At 52.1% G+C, this 23685-nt stretch overlaps 1 protein-coding gene across 1 annotated transcript in view; it reads right to left on the bottom strand.

The window, feature by feature from the left end:
- Positions 1-23685, bottom strand: part of LOC136951445 (spectrin beta chain, non-erythrocytic 4-like) — a 41065-nt gene that overhangs the window by 8115 nt on the left and 9265 nt on the right. The window contains 17 exon segments of the mRNA XM_067245836.1: positions 239-484; positions 836-1040; positions 1302-1432; positions 1550-1828; positions 2505-2594; positions 2829-3053; positions 4684-4947; positions 11907-12053; positions 15634-15724; positions 16871-17073; positions 18924-19280; positions 19429-19587; positions 19982-20222; positions 21437-21574; positions 21829-22358; positions 22730-23070; positions 23488-23638. Coding sequence (XP_067101937.1) covers positions 239-484; positions 836-1040; positions 1302-1432; positions 1550-1828; positions 2505-2594; positions 2829-3053; positions 4684-4947; positions 11907-12053; positions 15634-15724; positions 16871-17073; positions 18924-19280; positions 19429-19587; positions 19982-20222; positions 21437-21574; positions 21829-22358; positions 22730-23070; positions 23488-23638 — 3798 coding nt within the window.

The raw sequence follows: 23685 nt of genomic DNA, 5'->3' as shown, positions 1-23685 counted from the left end.
TTTCATACGGGCTCAGTACTGGTCAGTACTTGTCAGTATAGGTCCCTATTGGTCAGCGTTGGTCAGTATTGGTCAGTGTAGGTCAGCGCTAATCAGTATTGGTCAGTGGGTCGGTGGGTCGGTGGGTCAGTGGGTCGGTATTGGTCAGAACTGGTCAGCGTTAATCAGTATTGGTCAGTGGGTCAGTATTTGTCAGAACTGGTCAGTACCGGTCAGTCATGCCTCCTGTCTCCTCTACCTCTCTGCAGTCTGAGAAGAACTTGTGCAGCTGGTGTGAGGCGGCTAGCATCTGTCCCCGCGTCTCCATCAGCTCCAGCAGGTCGGCCCAGGCCTCGTTCACGCCGTCCTTCCACTCGGCGATGGTGGCGGCGTCGGCGTGGCCGTAGTCGATCAGCTCGTCCACCATCTGGTTGATGGCCGTCACGCGCTCCTGGCCCACGCCGCTGGTCTCCGAGGCGAACTCGGTGAACTTCTCCTGCAGAATCTGCAGAGGTTAGACACGACGGCAGACATCAGGCCTGAACACCCTGGGTCAGACTCAGGGCCAGGGGCCTCCACACAGACACACCCTGGGTCAGACTCAGGGCCAGGGGCCTCCACACAGACACACCCTGGGTCAGACTCAGGGCCAGGGGCCTCCACACAGACACAGGCACAACCCTACACCTAGTACACACAAAACTGGATCACTTTTTACTCTACAGAGTCTAGTTTCTTCCTTTCCCCACTTCATTAATATTGGTGACATGCCAGTGAGGGTGTGTGTGTACATGTGTGTGTGTGTGTGTGTCTGTGTGTGTGTACATGCAGAGTGAGCATCATCAGCCCTACTGACCGTGACGTGCTCGTAGTCCTGGCCCAGCTCGGGGGAGCTGGCCACCACCTCCCTCTCGGCGATCCACTGCTCCAGCTCGGCCACCTCGCGGCTCAGCTGGTACAGCCAGTACTGCTGCTCCAGCCGAGACTTCCTCTCCTCCACCAGGTCCTTCAGGGACACGTACAGACGGTCCACCTGGGACTGGCGCTTGCTGATTTGCTCGCTGGGGGGGGGGGGGGGGGGGGGGAGGGGGGGGGGGGAGAGAGAGGAGAGGAGGACAAGGAGGAAATAAAGGGTGGGAGGACGGAAGGAGAAAGGGGGGAAAAAGAGGGAGACAGAGAGAGAGAGACAAGCGTGATTGAGTGGACTTGCTCAGGAGAGAACATCACTCTGCTTTTTCTCTTGAGGACAGCAGAGGACACGACAGAACAGCAGGGGACAGCAGAGAGGGCAAAGGGCGGAGGGAGGTGGCGGGGAGCCTCACCTGTCGGGGTGTCCCATCTCCAGCAGCTGTCTGCACTGCTGGGACAGCAGGCCAATGGTCTCGGCGTAGTCCTCGATGGTCTGCTCCAGGACCAGGTGCTTCTTCAGCAGCTGCAGGGTGCTGGGCTCGTCCTGGACACACCAGCAGCAGACGGGCTCACACACACACACAAAGGCTAATGACACGGACAAATGCTCCCCCCGGTGGGCCCGGCCCCCCCCGGCCCCCTCCCCCCCCACCCACCACACCTTGCCCTTCTCCTCGTTCATCATGTGCAGCTCCTGCTCGCTGAGCCAGGCCTCCACCTCGGCCATGTCGTAGTAGTACTGCTGGGCCTGGTAGGTGGCGTCCAGCAGCAGCTGCCTCCGCTCCGTCTCCGCCCACAGCAGCGCCCATACGTACGCCAGCTGCTCCAGCCCCGCCCGCACGCAGTCCGCCTCGGGGCTGCGCATGGACGCCACGAGGCCCGCCCGCTCCAGCACCTCCTCCACGCGGCCCCGGTGGCCCTCCAGCTCCCTCTGGAGGGTCTGGGGGAAGGAGGGGGGGGGGGGGGGTAGGGGGTAGGGGGGAGGTAGGGGGGAGGGGGAGGAGGGGGACGAAAGAGAAGCAGGGAGTGGTTACCATCACGTTTGCCCTCGGGTGATGCGTTGAGACAGAGGAGCAGAGGTGAGAGGGAGAGTGATCGGGTGAGAGAGAGTGAAAAGATGAGGAGAGAGGCTGGAAGGGGAGAGGGTGAGAGGTGGAGGACAGCCCCGGGGGGCGGCGCAGATGAGAGACGAGGGAAATGCACGCAGCGGAACCTTCCGGTGAGATGGGGGGAGGACAGACGAAGATGAGGAGAGGAGGGGGGGAGGGGTGTAGACAGGGATGGAGAGAGATATGAGGACTCAACCGACATTAAGGAGATGGGAGAGAGAGAAATGAAGAGGAGAGAGAGATGGAGAGAGAGATGAAGAGGAGAGAGAGATGGAGAGAGAGATGAAGAGGAGAGAGAGATGAAGAGGAGAGAGAGATGGAGAGAGAGATGAAGAGGAGAGAGAGATGGAGAGAGAGATGAAGAGGAGAGAGAGATGGAGAGAGAGATGAAGAGGAGAGAGAGATGTAGAGAGAGATGAAGAGGAAAGAGAGGAGAGAGAGATGAAGAGGAGAGAGAGATGGAGACGAGAGAGAGATATGAAGGCAGACAGGAGTTGAGGGGGTCACCTGGTTCTTCTTCATGTGCTGCTGGACAGCCTGCAGGCTCGAGCCGTGCTCCTGGGACGTGGCCATGGGGAGGCGCTCCTGCACCCACAGCTACAACCACAGGAAGTGATGTCAGAACACACACCAGGAACAGGAAGTGGGTGTGTACAACACCTTTCAACACAGCTACAGTAGCAAGACAAGGGCCATAAACACAGTCGTGTGTGTGCATGTGTGCGCGTGTGTATGTGCGCGTGATGTGCATGTGTGTACGCGTGCGTGTGTGGGAGTGTGTACGTGGTTGCGTGTCTGTGTGTGACGAGTGTGTGCGTGTGCTCCACTCACGATCTCGTCCTCCAGGTCTCGTCCGACCTGGTGCACCTCCTTGGAGGCCAGCAGGATCCTCCGGCGCTCCTTCAGAGGCTCGATCAGCCGCACCATGCGCGTCTCCACGGCAACCTGCCGCTCCTCCACCGTGTCCCGGATCTGGCCCTGCTGGGGCATGGAGGCCGTCTGCACCTGGAGGTCCCCCACCTCGTGGTACCACGCCTCCATCTGGCTCTCCATGGTCTAAGGGAAGAGGAGGAGGGGTGGGGAGGGGCGACGAGGGAGGGGGATGGATGAGGATGAGGAGGCGGGGAGGGTGGGAGAGTAAGTAATGGAGTGTGGGTGGAGGAGTGGGGAGTGGATGGGGAGAGGTGGAGAAGGAGGCGGAGGAGAGGGGGGTGGGGGGGAACGTAGGAAGGGACAGAGGGAGGAGGAAGATGTGAGGAGTAGTGTGGAGGAGGAGTGTGAAAAGAAATGAGAAGGAAGGAAAGATGGGTGAAGACAAGTACACGGCAGGAAAAGGAAGGGTTTGAAAAGGAGAGAAGAAACGAGGGAGGGAGGGAGGGAGGGAGAGATTAGGAGTGGGTGGCAGAATGAGGACGATCTCTCCTTCTCGATTTCAACACCTCCCTTTTATCACAGTGCCACTGTGGGAATACTGGAGATGAACAGCTCTGGTTCAACCAGCCCTCTGATACCTCACACACACAGACAGCCAGTCAGACAGACTGATATACAGACAAGAAAACAGACAGACAGGCAAACTGACAAGCAGACAGATAGACAGACACATTCTCTCACAGCACAGAGGTAGTGTAGGTATGGGGTATTCCCCTATACAGTTACAGTATATACAGCCTAGTTCTCCACGCAGCCTCAGAAATGATTCACTTGACGTAAATAAATCATTGCAACTGAACACAACAATAATATCTATAGCAGTGTCAGTGAAGTGGTCAAAAGGGAACGCTTTCAACTCTCTTCCACACACACACACACACACACACAAACACACACACACACACACACACACACACATGCACACACTGTACATGCACACACACAGATATCATGCATAGTTTAACAGAAAGTGGCAGAACCGTGATGCTGATCTCACCAAGATCAGGGGAGACAACAGATAGGAGGAGAGGAGGAGAGGGGTGGAGAGGAGAGAAGAGAAGAGAAGAGGAGAGGAGAGGAGAGAGGAGAAGAGGAGAGGAGAGGAGAAGAGAAGAGAAGAGAAGAGAGGAGAGGAGAGAAGAGAAGAGGAGAGAAGAGGAGCGGAGAGGAGAGGAGAGGGGAGGGGAGGGGAGGGGAGGGGAGGGGAGGGGAGGGGAGGAGGAGAACAACAGAGACAAACCAAAGAGAGAAGAGTACTGTACCCCTGTATGGTGGTTGCATGGTGGTTGCATGGTGGTTGGATGGTTGGATGGTTGGATGGTGGTTGGAGAGCGTACAGTAACAGTAGCAACAAAGGCTGGCTTAAAAGGAAGTCTAAGCAACGTCATGCTGTTGGAGAGGAGATGAGAGATGGTGACATGATGACAGACCATGTGTGCATGTGTGTGTGTCTATGTAAGAGCGTGTGTGGTGTGAGTCTGACTTCTCCAATGACCATCCATTGGAGTACAGACTGGCTATCTGACAAAAATAGCAAATCAATCAAGCTCAGAGAGCAATACTCATCCAAATAAAACAAAGCAAAACACCTCACAAAATAACTACAAACAAATACAAAATGCATATTCGATAAACAAGATGATCCGTCGTTTCCTGAGACTCCCGAGGTCACAATGATTCACCCAATAAATAGTTCAACAACAAACAAACAGGAATCAGGTCGAACAAAAACACAGCAGGCACAGAGAGAGACCTGAAGTTTCTTGAGTTGCTTGTTGACGCTGGTCAGGTCCTGGCCCGGGTCCACGTAGCATAGCTGACCCTCGAGCTGGCCCAGCCGGTGGTCCAGACTGGAGTAGCTCTGGACCAGGAGGTCAGCCCGGTTGGCCTCGAACAGCTGGCGGGCCTTGGCCTGGGTGGTGCTCTCCAGGTCCTGCCAGCACTCCCGGATCTCCCCCAGCTTCCTCCTGACCACCGGGCTCAGCTCAGGCTTCTCCTGCATCAGCTGCAGGCCCTCCTGGAGGGGGGGGGGGGAGGCGGGGGGGAAGAGGAACAATTACGAGACAGGAACGAGAGAGAGAGAGAGAGAGAGAGAGAGAGAGAGAGAGAGAGAGATGGAGAGAAACGGTGACAGAAAAAGTAATGACAGAGAGAGAAATGAGAGAGAGAGAGAGAGAGCAACAGTTAACATAGTAAAAAGAGAGAGTAAACAGAGGGAGAAAAAAGAGGGAAAGGGATGGAAACGGAGAGAGAGCGATGCAGAGAAAGAAAGAAATGGAGAGAGAAGTGGAGGATGGAGAGACTGAAAGGAGAAAGGAAAGGAGAGAGACACACGGACTGAAGACCGAGGGAGATACACGCAGCCCGCACCGCCAAGCAGTTCAGATGAACTGTACACCAGATTGAGACCTCTCATCTCTCCTCTACCCCTATGAGAGGCGTAAAGCTGGGCTTCCAGCCATCCGTCTCAGCCAGGCTGATCAGACTGCAGCGAGGCCCAACTGAGCAGCTCTAACTGGGTTAGCAGGGCCCCTGGGGCCCCCCCAGGTAGCATCAGAGGGGTGGAGGGTAGGGGGGGCTGCGTCGGGGGCCATCACAAATACACTACACTACTTTTATCTTCCTGGAAATCACTCTGCTCCATCCTTCTACTTCCATCCGGCCTTCCATAAAACATCTCTCACCTTTTCATCGCACTACCCCTCCAATCTTTCCATCCCTTCATCCCTGTACCTCACCAATCTATACCTCCCTATGTCCTTCTACCCATACAGTCGCTCCTTCCCTCTAACTGCCCCCCCCTCCTCCCCGACACACACACACAATCTCTCCATCCTTGCCTAGTGTCCTAACATACTGGGTCGTTAACCCTCTAATCACCTGACTTGATATTCATGATCATGCAGACGCAGACCCAGCCGCTAGCACCAAAGGAGAGATTAGCACCCCCAGCCCCGGCCCCCTTCCCCTCCCTGCCCCGTCCCCCCCTCCCAGGCCCTGCCCCTTGCCTGCTCAATAAAGCCCCCATAATGCCCCCCCCCCCCCCCGCCTGCATCCCTTTCTCCGTCGGCACTCATCCAACACCCCCCCTCCGCCCTTTCTCCATCTCTCCACTCCCCCTTTCCAACACCTGCTCCCTTGCTCCCTCCCTCCTTTCATATTTCCCTCTGGTTCCCCTCCCCCACCTTGCAGAGAACAGACCCTATTTTCCGACCCCCCCCTCCCTCTCCCCCTCACCCCTCCCCCCAACACACCCCTCCCACCCAGCTGTACTTCACCCCATATCCGAGGCAGTGTGCACAAGTGCATATATGCGAGCATGCAATTATGTGTATTTGTGTGTGAATGTATCTCCCTGTGTGTGTATCTGTGTGTGCATCTGAGAGTCAGCAGTCCCCGAGGACAGGAAACCAGGCTAGCCAGAGCTCTCTCTACCTCAAGTCTCTTCCAGGAATGAAAAGCAGCCTGTCTGTTCTACAGCCAGCTCCAGTCCCAGCTCTAGTCCCAGCTCCAGTCCCAGCCCTAAATCAAGCTCTAGCTCCAGACCCAGGCCCAGACCCAGAACCTGTTTCTACCTGCGAGATCGGGCCAGAACCAGAACCATGTTAAACAGACACACTAGCGAGAATCTGACATTTTCTTTGTATTTTGGCATTGCTTTGTGAAATCATTGAATCAGGCAACTCAATAGAGTCAGGTGGCTGAGCGGTGAGGGAGTCGGGCTAGTAATCCGAAGGTTGCCAGTTCGATTCCCGGTCATGCAAACTGACGTTGTGTCCTTGGGCAAGGCACTTCACCCTACTTGCCTCGGGGGAATGTCCCTGTACTTACTGTAAGTCGCTCTGGATAAGAGCGTCTGCTAAATGACTAAATGTAATGTAAATAGGGAGCTGAGAGAGAAAGAGGTAGGGAGAGAGAGGAAGAAAGGAAGCGAGAGGGAGTGATAGGGAGAAAGAGAAAGAGCTGGAGAAAGAGAGGGGGTAAGTGCGGGAGGAAGGGAGATATATAGTGAGGAAATTGGTGAGAGGAAGAAAGGGGTGAAGAGTGGGGGAGCTGAATTTGATAGAATCACAGTAAAGCCAATGAACAGATGGCGTTAAGAATCCCCATCATCATTATGGTTTCATGTATACAATATCCAGCATCTGTTATTGAACTACAATTACCTAACGTTTGGTCAACACGTTTGGCAGGTTGAATCTACTGACAATATTTGCAGCAATATGTGAATATGCCTGGGGATACCCCTGTGCATGGTAGAAATGCACACACGCACAAACTCACACACACAGACTCTCAACCACACACACATTAGAGCTACTAAAGACTGGTTCTCAGAGTATTAAAGCTGTCCTGCTGTACGAGGGTTGGAAATTGCGCTGTGTGACATGTGTTACGTAAGACAGAAACTGGATCCATCAGCTTCCCTCTCTCTGCATATTCCTCTCTCTTTCTCCTGATCCCTTTTCTCTCCATTTCCGTCCTCTACCCCATCCCTTCATCTCCCCCATACCCGACTCTCTCTCCAACCCTCTCTCTCCCTATCCCTCTTCCTCCTGTATTCGCCTCCTTTCCCTCATCTCTTCATTTCCCTGTTCCTCCATCTTCCCCATCCCCTTGCCTTCCCTATCTCTTTGTCTCTCTCTCTCTGAATCCTTCTCTCTGATGTGATACCTATTTTCTTTGGCATGTCTTGTCCCTCTCTGCTCCCTTCTTCCTCTCTCTCTCTCTCTCTCTCTCTCTCTCTCTCTCTCTCTCTCTCTCTCTCTCTCTCTCTCTCTCTCTCTCTCTCTCTCTCTCCCTGTCCTACCTCTCTCTCTCAGCACCCTGCATCACTAAGACAGACAAACAATGAAAAACAACAAACAATATAGGGTTAAAGAGCATGTTCCCAGAGTGTGTGCTTGTGTCTGTATGTTGGGGCAGGACATATCATTGTAAAATCTGTCTTACACTAAAAGGCTTAGATTATGTTGTTGTTATCATTATCCCTGATAATGATGTTTAACAGCAGAAACGTGTCATTGAGGTTTAATATTAGCTTACCAGTACAACAACAGAACTATTAGTACTACACACACAACATACACTCTAAAAGCCACACCACACACAGTCACACACATACACAACCACACCACACATACATGCACACTTCCTAAAAGCCACACCACACACACGCACACACACACACACACACACCCTGACAGCCACACCACACACACACCCTGACAGCCACACTACACACACACCCTAACAGCCACACCACACACCCTAACAGCCACACTACACACACACCCTAACAGCCACACCACACACACACCCTAACAGCCACACTACACACACACCCTAACAGCCACACCACACACACAGACAAATCACACACACACAGCCACCTCCTCCTCTGTGCCTACTCTCCGAGGGCATTGCTAACCCATAGTGGGTCTGGGGGCCGCTGGGTGAGATCCTCACTCTTACAGTAATGAGATAACAAGGCCAATTCATTATCAGAGAAACTAGAGACAAGAACTTGAGGCCTGTGGGGTTAGACACTAGTTAACTAGCTAGCGGTACCTCGTAAAGGAACAGGAGCAGCGCTGCCTACAGTAGCTATACTGTACACGCTGCAGGACCAAAAACTAGCAAAGATGGCAGGCTTGGTTGAATTAAGTTTGAGGCAACAACGCCATGACAACACAGATTTCCTAGGACTAGCAGGAACCCGGGACCTCAAGCAGAAAAACCCTACATGAGCTAAATGTAATTGGAGCTAAATGTCGTTCTTTCACAAAGAGTATGCAAACAATCGTAAAACCAAGTTATCACATATATCATTAGAAAAGGCTTTAATCTCGCGAAATTACATGATGACAACCAACTGTGTACACATAAATCCATTTATAGGCCAAATTCAGCTAATGTTGCTACTGTTGCCTCCATTCAGTAAGCTAAAGCTGGCCCGTGTTGGTGTCCATGAGTAATTTACCTCCTCAAAAAAAACTGTAATGGCTCATGGGTAATTAGTCATTGCTCACGATGACAGGACACTCTCTCCATGTCTACTGTAACCGATGGAGGATAAGAAGACTGTTGAGACCCCCCCTTCCCCTCGCTCACCCATGACATCCACACTAACTGAGGATCTGACATCACTTCCTGCCGGGTGCACTTCCTGCTTCCTGCCTGTGCTGTGGAAAGCGGATGTCTGGATGTGTGAGAGAGCGGCAGTTCAAATGACCTTCACACATGAGCTACGCCAGGCAGAGGGAGGAAGGAAGGGGGGGGGGGAGACTGGCTGTTGCCTGGCAACGTCTGCAAGCGCACCCTCGTTCCCCTCTGCCTGGCTAGGAGGTCGCACCTCACTTGCAGCATCACACACACACACACCTCGTGACAGACGGCGCCAGGCGAACCAAGAGAACAGTCAGTGCTCCAGATTTCCTGCTCCGCTCGCCTGTCTGGTGGTTATGACACCAGGCGTGGTGAACACCTTCTACCGGCGTGTTCTAGAACACTCTCCAGCCTCCTCGCATTCTAGAACACCTCCCAGCCTGTTGACATTCTAGAACCCCTCCCAGGCTGCCGAATGCTGCACAGCCACAAGCTCACAGGTAGAAGAGCACACGTGCTTTCAAAGGCCGGGAGGGCAGGTCAGAGAGGAGGTTACCTTGAAGGCTGTGAATCTCTCCAACAGCTAGCATTAGGCTATGCTCCTCTAGGCTAGGCTGAGCTAAGCTAAGGCTGGGCTATGCAATGGCTGGGCTAGACTAGGCTAAGCTAGGCACACAAAACTACACAAGGTGTAGTTTTGTGTTTTTACTCAAGAAAATCCTAAAAGCATACAGTAGCCTTCCCGTGTACCCTGACATCAGCCTGTGAACCCCAGCCTGCACACACCAACATCCAGGGGAGTCTATTTTAACCTGCCAGCTCTGGCTGGATCCCTTCTCCCCACAGAGACATCCTGCCCCGGTCGGCCCTAAATCGCACCTCCATGGTTGTAATGTTTTAATGTTACATCGAGACAGCGTTGTGTTGGATGACGGTCTATAACTGGCTAGCTGCCTAGCTGGAGATCTCCACACAGGGTCCTCAGGGCCCTGGTATACAGCATGCACACACGAGACCTGCACTTGCCCTTTATCAGAGGAGTGTGTGTGTGTGTGTGTGTGTGTGTGTGTGTGTGTGTGTGTGTGTGTGTGTGTGTGTGTGTGTGTGTGTGAGAGAGAAACAGAGAGACAAAGAGAGAGTGTGTGGTTGTGTGGTACTGTGCGTGTCAATCATTCTGTGTGTGTGTGTGTACACTAGGGGCCTGGCTGGGTGCTTTAGTGAAGGGGTGGTGTAGGTGAGCTATAACAGAGTCAACCCAGAGACATAGAGTAAGGATACTACACAGAGAGAACCGACACACACACACACACATTGCTGTAAAGGGAGAAGAGGGTACCTTGTCTCAACACATCAGCGTTGTTGACCCATCAACATTACGTTTCACCAGCAGGGGGTCTAACTGTGTTGGTGTTTGGGTCCTGAGCGGAGCGGGGGGGGGGGGGGGGCAGCAACACCAAGAAGTCATCCAGTACAGTAAGAAACTTAAAATACAACTGATGACCACATTAGGTCACTTAGAACTGTAGTCAGGTCCACAGGAAAGATGACCATATTAGACTAATCATTTTAAAATTCAACATTTCATAAATTTACAAGTAGCTTTTATCCAATGACACATACAAATAGTGCACAATATGCTTATAGAAATAACTGCAGAAAAATCAGGGATCAGAAGTGCATAGTTCTAATAGTATTTTAATGATTGGAGTCAAGGAAGGATCTGTATTTACCAGGCACAGTGAAACATAATCTTGGATAATCATGACCATATTAGATCAATACCAGGTCGGGTTCACTCTCTCTCTCTCTCTCTGGGTGTGGCTGAGAGCTTCTGTTCTCTACAGTGGAGGTCTCTCGTCCTGTCTGTCTCACCGCTATGCTGCGATCTGATCTGACCTCAATGTAAATGACTGGAAACAGCGAGCCACACCACTCACAGACAGACTCCATGACATCACCGCCCTCTACAAACACGCATCTGACACTAATCTCTCTCTCTCTCTCTCTCTCTCTCTCTCTCTCTCTCTCTCCCTCTCTCTCTGTCTGTCTGTCTGTCTGTCTCTATCTCTCTCCCTCTCGGCTCTGTCTCTCTGGAGAACCACGTCCTCACACTGGGCTGAGGCTGGGGAGAGTCAGCTGGATAAGGGAGATACAGGGACTTTAACAAGCAGCTTGTGGCCTGTGGGTGTATGTGCCTCGGGGTCCTAGTTACCTAACATGTCGTACAGTGAGGATGCAATATGATTGGCTCTTACCATAGATACAGTATGATGTCATCAGGAAACGGTGTCGTCAGGAAGAGTTCTTAGAACCACAAAAGACCAGCTTTCTCCCTCAGATATAGGCCTAGGCTTAACCAGGTACTTAGACTGTAACATATAAACTGGTATTACATGCTATGGATGATGTTGCCAGAATACCTTTTGCTGACATAAGTATGGCAAACACAGATGTCCTAACAACTAAATAAACAAAAAAAGTTGCTGGATCATGGAGTAAGGGAAGACTCTGTTCCAGAACACACAGATTACCGTTCCGTCACAACACCTGCCACGACCCTCCCATACAAACATACTCGCACACGCACACACACACACACACACACACACACAGATCACAGCCAGACACACAAACACAACACCTGCTTCTGCCTCTGTCCTTGACACAAGGTTGACTCAAGTATGAATGTTCCAGGCAAAACACTCACACCAAGTTAAATCAGGTTACTCTTAAACACGTTCCAAGATCAAGTGCTCTACGTAAGGTCAGTCTAGAGATGTTCCAGTTCAACTGAAATGTAAACAAGTAAGCCAAGATCAAAGGGACAGATTCTTGAGAGTCAAATAAAGTAGCTAGCACAGTACTCACCCTCTCAATCTTGTCCAGCCATTCCTTGTTCTGGGCTAGCTCAGCCATGAAGGCCTGGTGTTTGAGCCACTTCTTATGCAGCTTCTGGGTCTCATCTCTGCTGCCGTCTCCAGCCATCAGCATCTTCTCAGACACCCAGTCTCCCAGCTGGGGGGTGGCACAGAGAACACACTGCTGTCAGTACAGGCCCACCGCATACAGACTTGTAACCAGTAGGCGGGTACTCCTGTTCATCTAAACTGTTTCCAAGAGGTGCAGTATTATATGTCCTACATGGTTTGTAAATCGGACCCATGGGCCTATAAGTATTCATATCATGTTAGTCACATGTGCAATACACCATACTTACTCACATGTTGCTATTTAAACCCACGCACATACACATCTATATACAGACACTCACATGTAGACCTATATTACACACACACACACACAATATATATATATATTTAATAACAGATATCCACATGAGCTAAACAAACATTCACATATTCATACATGTGTTTAGAGATTACTGTAACAGATAAGGGTTTTCACAATGACACACACGTCCACACACCTATCTAAATACAGGACAAACACACAGTAGGCTCCCAAAGTCCCACCAAGAACTGAACACTACAATGCCTGAATACCCCCGATAGTTCTGAACACAAGCAGGCAGGCAGAGACATGGGAACAGGTAGACACAAGGTCGCTCCGACACTTGCATATTTAATAACACACACCAGGCACATGTATGCACACACATACACACACACACACACACGTGTACCAACAAGCATGGTGACGGGAATTCACACGTACACAATAAACACACCGACCAGGGATGGATGAACACACACACACATCTCAACACTTGCAATCTATTTGCCATACAAGGCGTGAGTACAGTCAAACAAAGCAATAATCATGTTCCAAAATGTCCCCACATGAGGATCCATTCTTCTATCAAGTCTTATCTCCTTATAACATGAACACACGCAGTTCTGGTCCACACAACATCAGAACAGCAGAATATTTCACGTAAAAAATCCCCCTCTCTCCGATCTCTGTTTGTTCCCTCCCACCCACCCACCCACATCCACCCACCCACCCCATTCTCCAGTCCACCTCTCCATCCTCCCCTCCTCCCCCGACTCGCACAAAATAACGGTAAATCCGCTCCATTTACCGGCAGGCAGCGTCTAACGGGAACGGCCCATGGGGTTGTGGCGGGTGGCCGTTGGTATCCGCATTCTCAAGCCACCGTCCCCGTTAACGGTTTAACGGCAACGCTCTCCTCCGCCGAGACAGACCCAGACACGCGCTTCTCCAGGAAACGACAATGAGACGCGGAGGAACACAAGCCTGGCAAGCAAAGCTCCTGGAAACCCAGCTAGGAGGATGCTGAGAGACTGAGGCTGGAGCAGAGACTGCGCTCTCCCTCTCTCTTCATCCCTCTCTCTTCCTCCCTCTGTCTCTCTCTCTCTCTCCCTCTTCCTCTCTCTGTCTCTCTCTCTCCCTCTCTCTCGCTTCCTCCCTCTCCCTCACAGGCACTGCTGCTGCCTCTATGTGGCTGTAGCCCCTCTACACTCAACCCAGAGGGAGAGAGGGAGAGATGAGGAGGAGGCGGATCAGTGACGAGAGGGAGGGAAGGACGAGGGACGGAGGGCGGGGGAGTGGGGGGAGTGAAAAGAGAGGGAGAGACAGAGAACACGAGAGAGAGAACAAAAATCCTCCCAAAACAATAAAATGGCAGGCAGGCAGCAGGTCTGCCCACCCCTCCCCAGACTCTTCCCTCCTCCTCCACTCCTCCACTCCTCCGCCCCCTCCACTCCTCCGCCCCCTCCTCCCCCACTAAGGCAGAGAGCAGGCTGCCTAGCGGAGGGCTGGGAGGGTCCAGAGCCCGCAGCCTCTCTGTCTCAGCTCGAGAGGCTGCCAGGGAGGCAGGGATGGAGGGATGAAGGGGGAGGGAGTTGGTTGGCGTCAAAGAAGGGGAAGGGGAGGGGGGAGGGGGTTGCACTCCTCCAAGGAAATCCAGACACGCTTGCCCCTGTCTCTGAGTTGTCTTCCTCTCCTCTCCTCCCCCTCCCCCTCCAACTCCTCTGCCACACTCTCTCTCTCCCTTTTTATCTCTCCCTCCCTCCCCTCTCTCCCTCTCTCTCTCGTGTTCCGGCTCTCCCCAGCAGTGCTGTGCTGTTTCCTCTGTCGCTACTGCAGTGCCTGGGCAGGGAGGAGGAGAGAGGCCAGGGAAGGCGTGCGGGGGAGAGGGAGGGCCAGGAGAGCGGGGAGACCAGGGGAAGAGGAGGGTGGAGGAATAGTGTCGTTATAGGAAGAAGACCTCGTCGATGGAGAGATGGAGAGGCAAACAAGAGGGAGAGGGAGAGAGAGAAAGAGAGAGAGAGAAACGAAGTGAAAGTGAGTGTTAAGATTTAAAAAGCTGAGAGAGACAGAGAAGAGAGTTAGAGGGGGGGGAGTTGAAAGATTTATTTGTGACTTGATAGATTTACTGCCCAGCTTTTCTTTAAAGAGACCAGGCCATCTCTATTTCTCTCCATCTCTCTCTGTCTCTCTCTCTCCTCCAGTAACCAAGGGTCTCTATGGGGGGGGGGTCTTGCTGGGGTTAAGGGTGAAAGGTCTCAGACGGTAGCTCTTTAGGGGCCCTAAATGAATTGGGTCTATCTAAGATTGGGGGATTAAGGATGATGGGAGGATGGGGGGGGGGGTTGGGGCTGTCGAGGAATACAGAAGGGCATAGTCCATCCATTCACTAGGGACCCTATATCAGACTCTTGGGTCCATACCTCCGATGGCCACATAAGCGATTCAAACCCAGGTCATGGTCACGCAACCAAGGCTCCACATCCAGAGATGCCTGATTGGTGGTTGTCATAAACCTCGAACTCACCGTGTTAGGAGATTGATGATACTGAGTCAGGGAAGATGTTGTTTTTGTGCTTAAAAGGAAACAGCAGGGACGAAATCGAATTTGCGATTGAGGAAAAGCAGTCAAACTCAAACTCCCTCTAAGAGACTAAATGGAGACAAGATGTCTCTCCTACACATGCATGCATGTTCTTTCCACCTTTCTCTTTCTCATCCTCCCTCTCTCCCTCTCTCATTCTTCCTCTCTCTCTGGTTCAGAGGGGCTATTCCTGTCATCACAGGAAGTCACAGTCACGGCCATCACAGGAAGTGATGATCACACTACTGACCAGCTCCTCGCGTTCCCACGAACTGTCGCAATGAAACAACCCTACACGAGGTCACACAGAGAGAAGACTCCTCACACACACACACACACACACACACACAAACCCTCATACACACGCAGAGGGCTCCTCACATTCACACACACACACAAACACACACACACACAGAGGGGTGCACCTCACGCACACAAACCCTCACACACACACATATACACACTCTCTCTTTGCTGAATTACTTATGAGGAGATGCGTGGTAAATAATTCAAGGCGTCCAGAGAGAGAAAGTTGCAGTTCCTAAATAAAGCAGGCCAGGCCAGGGCGTGGTAGCTACTGTGGTTTAAGACAGGACAGTATGGGGGACGGTACAGAGATCGACCCCCAACAAATACAGATTATTCATCATCCATCACAGCTAAGACATCTAGAAATCCAGCCGTTCACATATAGACCCCCAGACCTACACCAATGCGCCAGTATTCAAACCAAGCAGACACAACAGATACATTTAAAGGTTTGGTAGAAGGTTCTGGTACCTCGTGGCAGTCCTGGAGGAACCTCTGAAGACCCCACTGGCCGTTGAGTTTCTCCAGCCACTGTTGGGCTTGCTCCCGGTTCTGGTGACCCCTGGAAGACACACGCCATAGGAACACAGTTAGACCCTGGTTAGGACGCATCCTTACCCTGGTTAGGACTCATCCATAACCTGGTTAGGATGCATCATTACCCTGGTTAGGACTCATCCATAACCTGGTTAAGATGCATCATTACCCTGGTTAGGACTCATCCATCACCAGGTTTGGACTCATCCATCCACTTATCCTGAAATCCAGGATAAGTGGATAAAGGATTCATTTCAGGTTGAGAATTCAACTTTTAAACTGTTGTGTTTTCTCATCCATTGTCTGTGGGATTATCTTCTGTGAGTGAGAGGTCTAACCAACCAACCAAATGTGAATGAGGATTATAATTCAAACAGAATAGAGGCGTTGCAGGAACGGCTGTCTCCCCCCTCTTCTGTAATCCCCCCAGCATGTTTCTTGTAATATTATGGGGTGGAGGGAGAGTCCAGCTGAGCATACCTCACCCCTGAAGCCTCCCCCCTAATCTCCCCCCCCCTCCCTCTCTCACATCCTCTCTCACCTCCCTAAACCCCCACCACCGCTCTCCCCTGCACCCTCACCCCCGCATGCCCTCACACCTCAGCCCCCCACCCCACTACCCTGGCTTCAATCCGTTCCCCCACCTCACCACCACTCCTCTCCGCCATACCTTTACCCCCCTTACCCTCACCCCCCTAGCCTGCCTTCATTCCTCTCTCCCCACCTCACCCATCCCCTCGCTGTGGCCCCCCAGACATCAGAGTACATGACATGCTGTGGTCCTGAGCCAGGGCCAGACAAGAGGGCTCAGGACCACAGCATGTCATGTGTCTTTTCACTGTTTCTGAGTCTTTGTCTGCATGTGTGCACCGTTGTAATGGTCACGCTGTGAAGTTGTTCCTCACAACCAACACTACCAGCATAAGACCCTATAGTCCTGCAGGCTAGCAAAACCACACATATAGTCAGAGCCAAACACAATTAGCTTTCAATATTTCAGATATACAGTGCATAAATATATATATATATACAGCCATCCATCCCCCAGCCTGCCAGTAGCTCATGGAGCAGGTCAGTGTCTGTACCAGGGGCGTAGCTTTCATTGTACCTCAATAGGGCATGTCCCACCCACATCTGAACACAAACCCACTCTCCCTGGTGTGCACCGCACCTCTTAGCCAGCGTGTCGACCCGCTCCTTGATGCGGTCTGAGTAGATGTTGCTCTGGCTGATCAGGCTCTCCCCAGCCTCGATCACGGCCTTGATGCGGTGCAGGTTGAGCTCCATGGTGGTGGTGAAGTCCTTGTGCTTCTTAATGGCCGCCTCCACCGTCTCCACCGTGGTGGGGAGCTCCACGTGGGCTAGGGCTGACTCCTGGAGCAACAGGGAGAGACCGGAGGATGATCACAACGACAGTAGTTCAGCATGGGTTAGCTCCATCTCCCGGAGCAAAAGCAAGAAACAATGAAAATGCTTATAACAATAGTAGTTTCTATTGTAGTTTTCCTCTTTTCAACATGATGGTAGTTACTTTAGATATATTACATTGTAGATTATAGATTGATGCTATAACTACAGTCTCAAAGACACTTTGGTTAAAAAAGAAAGGATAGAAAAAAGAGAAAGGAGGAAAGAAAGAATGAAAGAAAGAAAGGCATGTTCATGGGTCTCTCTCTTTGACTATTATTGAAGAGGAAATTCCATGGCCTCTTGTTCTGGGCCCCGAGGCAGGGTCTACAAGCAAACCAGAGGAGACACATGGTCTGACACACACACACACACACACACACACACACATTCACACTCACACACACATATCCACACACACCCCCACACAAACACACACATTAACACACACGCATTCACACTAACATACACACACTCACACTAACACATGCACACTTCCACATACTCACACATACACACGCAACAACTCTCACTGACACACACACGCAGACCCAGGCCACGGACAGTCATGCCATCTGACATTTCAGCTGGGGAGGAGACTTGCTCTGCATGTACAGTGATACCTCTAAAGCATGGCCCGAGAACATCCTGCACAGTCTCCAGTCAACTCACCATCCGACATGAATGTGTATTTCCTCACAGTCTTATGAGTATCAGAGACAGAACAGCCTAAACAGAGTGCCAATAGATGCACTCCTATTAGTTAGATTTAGAATTAGAGTACATATATGGTATATATACAGTATATAGTACATACAGCAAAGTTCTATCTAGAAACGTAGTACTGGTGCGGTGTAATACCTCACACACTCACAGTGACACAATGCAGGCTGTGGGTACGAGAGGAGTTTGCTACTGTAGCACACTCAGCAAGAGGAGCAAGCTGCCAAGGCCTCAAATCACCCTCTCCACAATGGAGACAGAGAGAAAGAGAGTAAGAGAGAGAGAGTAAGAGAGAGAGAGAGTAAGAGAGAGAGAGTAAGAGAGAGAGAGAGAGAGAGAGATGTTGAGAGAGACAGGGTCAGAAGGAGAGATAGAGAGACAAAGACAGGCTGAGAAAGCCAGAAATAGAGTGAGAGTGAGAGAGAGTGTGAGAGAAACACTATAGATATAGAGTTACAAGAGATGCTGCATTGCAGATCTACTACCAGTCAGTCCTTACATATTTAATGTCACATCTCACATGGAATCTCCTGCCATACACACACTTAGGTCACCCTACACCTGGGCTAGGGGATATACCTTCTATCTAAATTCACATTCTCTCTCTGTCCCTCTCTCTCTGGCTCTACCTTCCCTTCTCTCTCTCTCTCTCTCTCTTTCTCCATCTCTCTCTCTGTCTCTAATTCTCTCAATCTCTGTCTCTCTCTGTCGCTCCTTTCCTTTCTCCCGCTCTCTCTCTCTCTCTCTCTGTCTTGCCCTCTCTCTCTCTTTCCCTCTCTTCTTCTCTATCTCTCTCGCTCTCGTCTGGTGGTTTCCCTGGCAGCATGCAGGGATGTAACAACGGACCACACCCAGATGAAGTTCCAACACTGCCCTCTGTCCTATGTCTGTCTCGAGTGTCTGTCTGAACGATGATGTCTCTCCTGGGTACTGGTCCATCCTGAAACAGAGCTGTGCACTTCTAGTCCATGACCATCAGCTGCACATACCACAAGCAGTCTTTCTACGTCACTCAGGAAAATACACCCACCACCATAAACGTAACCCCAGCAAGGGCATTCGCACCCGCGACTCATCGGCGCCCGCGGCCTAACCTGGTTGTTGAGGAAGGCCTCGGCCTGTTTGACGTCGCGCAGGAACAGGTGGAAGATGTGCGCCTGGACGAGCACCTCCCTGCGGCTCTCCCACATCTCCAGCAGCTTGTTCCAGCCCACGTCCAGCTTCTGCAGCCACTGCTGCAGCGCGGCGTACGGCAGCGGCGCCTCCTCCGTCTCCAGCAGCTCGTTGACGGCCTGCAGGCGCTCGTAGTCCTCCTCGTAGCGGCCGATCTCCTCCTTCAGCGCCGCGTGGAGGTTGATGAGGCGCTCCGCCTCCTCCAGGGCGTTGGGGAGCTCGTCGGACGCCGCCGCCATCTGGGTCTGCACCAGCCACGTCAGGAACGAGTCCAGGTCCTGGAGGACAGATTATGCAATACAAAATGTTACAACATTAAAATAACACGTGTTGCATAACAATAACATAGGTCCTGGAGAACAGAGCGCAATACCATGGAATAACCCCCACTTTACCACAGTGATGCACCGTGTGACCAGGCCGTACCTGTATGAACTGCTGCAGTCTGCCGGCCACCATCAGAGAGTCCTCGCAGCCCTGCAGTGTCCTCTTCAGCTCCTCCCACTCCACACTGATGCCCTCGAAGGGCACTAGGACCTCGAGGGCGCGGTCGGGGTGGGAGGTGGCCAGCTGCTCCGCCTCCCCCTGGAAACAGACGGCAGGGAATGTAAAAAAAAAACAGTTTTTTACTGTTGATTGCTTTCAATGTTTTTTTATATTACGCTTCTTGATATGTTTTTTTCATAAGTGCCCGACTGCTATCATTAAAAATGCATTGTCCTTTAAATATCCTCCACACCAATGGTCTCCAACCCTGTTCCTGGCGAGCCACCTTCCTGAAGGTGTTTCCTCCAATCCAGCACCCCTGATTCTAATAACTAGATGATTGATGTGTTGAATCAACTTGGTGGTTGGAGGAAACCCCAACAGGGAGGTAGCTCTCCAGGAACATTCTTGGAGAATGGAGACCCTTGCTCCAGACAACATCATCCAGAACTGTGACCGTCCGGACCATACCGGCCGGAGGGTCCAGCCTTACCTGCAGGTGCACAAGCTTGGGCTCCAGTACGGCCAGGGCTCCCTCCATGGTGGAGAGGCGGCGCTGGAGGGCCAGCACGCCACCCAGGTCGCTGCCCACGTACTGGGTGGCGTCAATGGCCTTGCGCTTGTCCTGGATCTGGGACTTGATCTCGGTACACTCCAGCAGGTAGTTCTGCAGGCGCAGGATGGAGTCCAGGTGGTCCTTCTTCTGTTCCACCATCTCCACGATGCAGTTCCACCTGGAGGAGGGGAGGAAGGGGGGGGGGGGAATCAGCTAGTATCAAGTAGTTATAGAACACCCACCATAAAAACTAATCTTGATCACTTATACTATCATTCTTTTTACAGAGTAGATGGCATGGTTTATTATAGTAACTGTTCGACCACGAATAACAAACATTACCATTTCATCAACGTCAAAACGTGTGTGTGTGTATTTGAGTTGTTCTGTTGTGTGGCTTGTGGCTGAGACAGACTGGCTGGCTGGCCTGTTATCTGCTCCCAGATAACTCTAAGCAGGACCGCTCCTCATTCAATCATGCGTATCCACGGTGACGTCATTCTAGGACACCTTAGCCTGCAGGCCATGTGTGAGTGTTGCTATGACACCACTCGTCTCACACTCGGTCCGGTCTCCTCGAGCAAAGTCAGGCCCGGTCTAGATGTCGGCCATACAGGTAAAGGACTGGGTTTTAAAGCTACAAACACTTTACACTGTTTTGAAATTCGAGGGTGAGATGGAGAAGAGGCTGGAGGGACAGAGGGAGAGGCTGTTTTGGGGCCTGAAGTGGTTCCTGAAGCCAGCATGGCAGTCACCACAGATGGTCACCCTAAGACAAACTGGCAGTGCCAGGGTCACAGGGATCTGGGCCATGGGGACCGCTGACAGACAGCTCTGCCAGCCTGTAGCTAGCATGCCTGAGAAAGGAGCAGCCACTCCAGAGGCAGGGTGATCAGCGGGGGGCGGGCCCATGAGATCAACATGGCTTATGTTGGTCAATGACTGGGCCAAGTATGATCACACGATGAACCAGATTATTTAAAACACAAACCCTCACCTGCTGTCTCCTCTCACAGGAGAACAGACAAACCAAGCCTTAGGGGAAATTGGTCTCGGCTACATATTTTTTTCATATTTTTTTCTTTTCTTTCATACTCTTTCTAGTAAAGTCCCGAAGTTCAACAAACCTTGCAAACCACATTAGATGAAATGATTGGCACATTGTTGAGGATGGCTAACTGTCAATCCTGTTTGAATCATGTTTTTGCACTTTGCCTGGTGTAATACAGACAGTTCCTTGACGCTAACCTTCGAAACACTTCTGGTCCTTGATTTTTTTCTGCCGTGTGCACTACTTGCTTACATACACCTACAGCTAACGCCAGTGACAGAGCTGTACAGTAAGGATGGATGTTTATCTGTGGAGTGTTATAGGGTTACAGGGTGTAATACCTGCTGTTGAGGTGGTCCTGGCAACCTCTGACCTCTGTGGAGCTGGGGTGACCTCCGTCCAGAAGCTGCTGCACGATCTGGTTCACGTCCAGGATCCTACCCATCAGGCTGTTCATTTCCTGGTCCAGGCTCTCAAATCTGCAGGTGAGGCAGGGTGGCAGAGAGACAGCAGAAGCAGAGAGGCAGGGAGGCAGAGATTTAGAAAGGCAATGAGACAGGAGAGGCAGATATGCAGGAGAGGCGTAGAGGCAGAGTGTTAGAGAGTTAGAAAGACAGGGAGGCAGAGAGGCAGAGGAAGCACAGGGACCAGGGAGCCTGTCTGCCTGTCTGCCTGTCTACCTGCCTAGCTGTCTGTCTACTTCTGTCTACCTGTCTACCCGTCTCCACCCTACCTGTGAGCGACCACCTCCACGTCCTCCAGCCTCTCCGGCACCTCCATCTGGTTGAGCCACTGCTCCTTCTCGTCGATCCACACCTCGCAGGCGTTGACCTCGCTGAACATGCGGTACACGGCCAGCGCGTCGTGGAGCCACTGCTGCCTGAGCACGGCCACGTCTGCCACCTCGGCGTACAGCTGCTCCACGTCGCCCATGCGCCCCTGCACCTCCTCCAGCTCCCGGAACACCAGCGGCAGCGCCACCATGTGCTTCCTGAGCGCGACCACGTGGAGCCGGTGTTTGTCGATGGCGTCGCGCACGCCGCGGTGCTTCTTGAGGAGCGACTGCGTGGAGTACTCGTCGTGACCGAAGTCCTCGCTGGAGACGAGGCGGTACGCGTCCTGCAGCCACGCCAGGAGGTCGTCGGTCTCTGTGCTGAACTGGAAGAAGTGGAGCGCCTCCTGGAGGTGGTTGAGGCGCTGCGCCGCCTGGTCCTCCAGGCGCTTCCACTCCCCCTTCACCTCCATGATCCGCTCCTGGATGCCCTGGGGGGAGGGGGGGGAGGTGAGGGGGGTCAGGACGCTCACGCCTGGGGACTGTAACATGGGGGTCATGTCAAATGACATCAACGCTGACTGCATCACTGGCTGTCTCGGTACGTGCATGTTTGGATGTGTTTTATGGCAGCATATGAGGTGTGAAATTAGCATGTTTGAAGGAATTCGACGACTGTGGAAACATATTATAACTGATGTGCCAAGTGTTACACTTGAACATTGATGTTTGCTTTTCTTTTTATGTTTGCACAACATGTACAACAATTATGCTATTGAATTGTTATTTGATGCATGGCTATGCTATGCTAAGCTAATTTAAGCTACGTTATGCTATGATCCATAATCCGACGGGCCTCCACCTGGGTACCGAAGCTCTTCTCGCTGAGGATCTGCTTGCCCTTCTTCATGGTGTTCTGGAGGAGGGAGCGGTGCGCCAGCAGCTCCCCGGCCAGGGACTTGTGCTTCTGCAGCAGCCGGAGAACGGAGCTCAGGTCCTTGCCGCAGGTCTGGGAGCCCAGGATGGAGCTCTTCTCTCGGATCCAGGCCTCCGACTCCTCCACCTCCTGGTAGAAGGCCCACAGCTGCCGGGACTCCTCCAGCTCCTCGTGCCGCTTGGACGCCAGCTCCTTCAGCTCCTCCAGGCAGGTGGAGACGTGGTTTACGCGGTTACAGATCACCTGGGGGTCGCACGGCTGGTACCCTGCAGGGGGGTGGGGGGCAGGGGGCAGTACTGTTGTTGTATCACTGATGTATAGAACTTGCAGCAGAAAATAAACCATTATATTACTGGGGTCAATGCTGTTATTGTATCACTGATGTGTGGAACTTACAGTGTAAAATGAAATACTCGAAAATAAACTGTTCTCAAAATAAACTGCTCTCAAAAATGTCTTATTTCTTATGATTGCAGACAGGTGCAATCATAACAAGTCAGTATCTTTGAAATACAGCTATCAGAAAACAACTTTTGGTGTGTGTGTCCCCAGGAACTGCTCTTGAGGAAATGTCAATGTACTTGTGGCCCCGAACATTGATAACAGATTTCAACCCCTGCGGTTTATACAGATGCTCTCCACACGTGTTCCTGTGTGGTGCGAGGCGTGCGCCCCTCTCCTACCCTCGATGGTGGAGAACTTGAGAGCGGCGGTGTTGAGCGTCTGGACCCTCTCCGCTTGCACGGCGATGTCGGCCTCCTGCAGGCTGTGTTTCTGCAGCAGGTCGTCCACCTCCAGCAGGTGCTTCCCAAAGTCCTTAGACAACAGCTGCACCTGGGGGGGAGGGATGGGGGAGAGAGGGGGTGAGGGGGAGAGAGGGA

This window comes from Osmerus mordax, chromosome 11 (genome assembly GCF_038355195.1).
Source record: "Osmerus mordax isolate fOsmMor3 chromosome 11, fOsmMor3.pri, whole genome shotgun sequence".
NCBI lineage: Eukaryota > Metazoa > Chordata > Actinopteri > Osmeriformes > Osmeridae > Osmerus > Osmerus mordax.
This window is presented reverse-complemented; position numbering and strand designations above follow the sequence as displayed.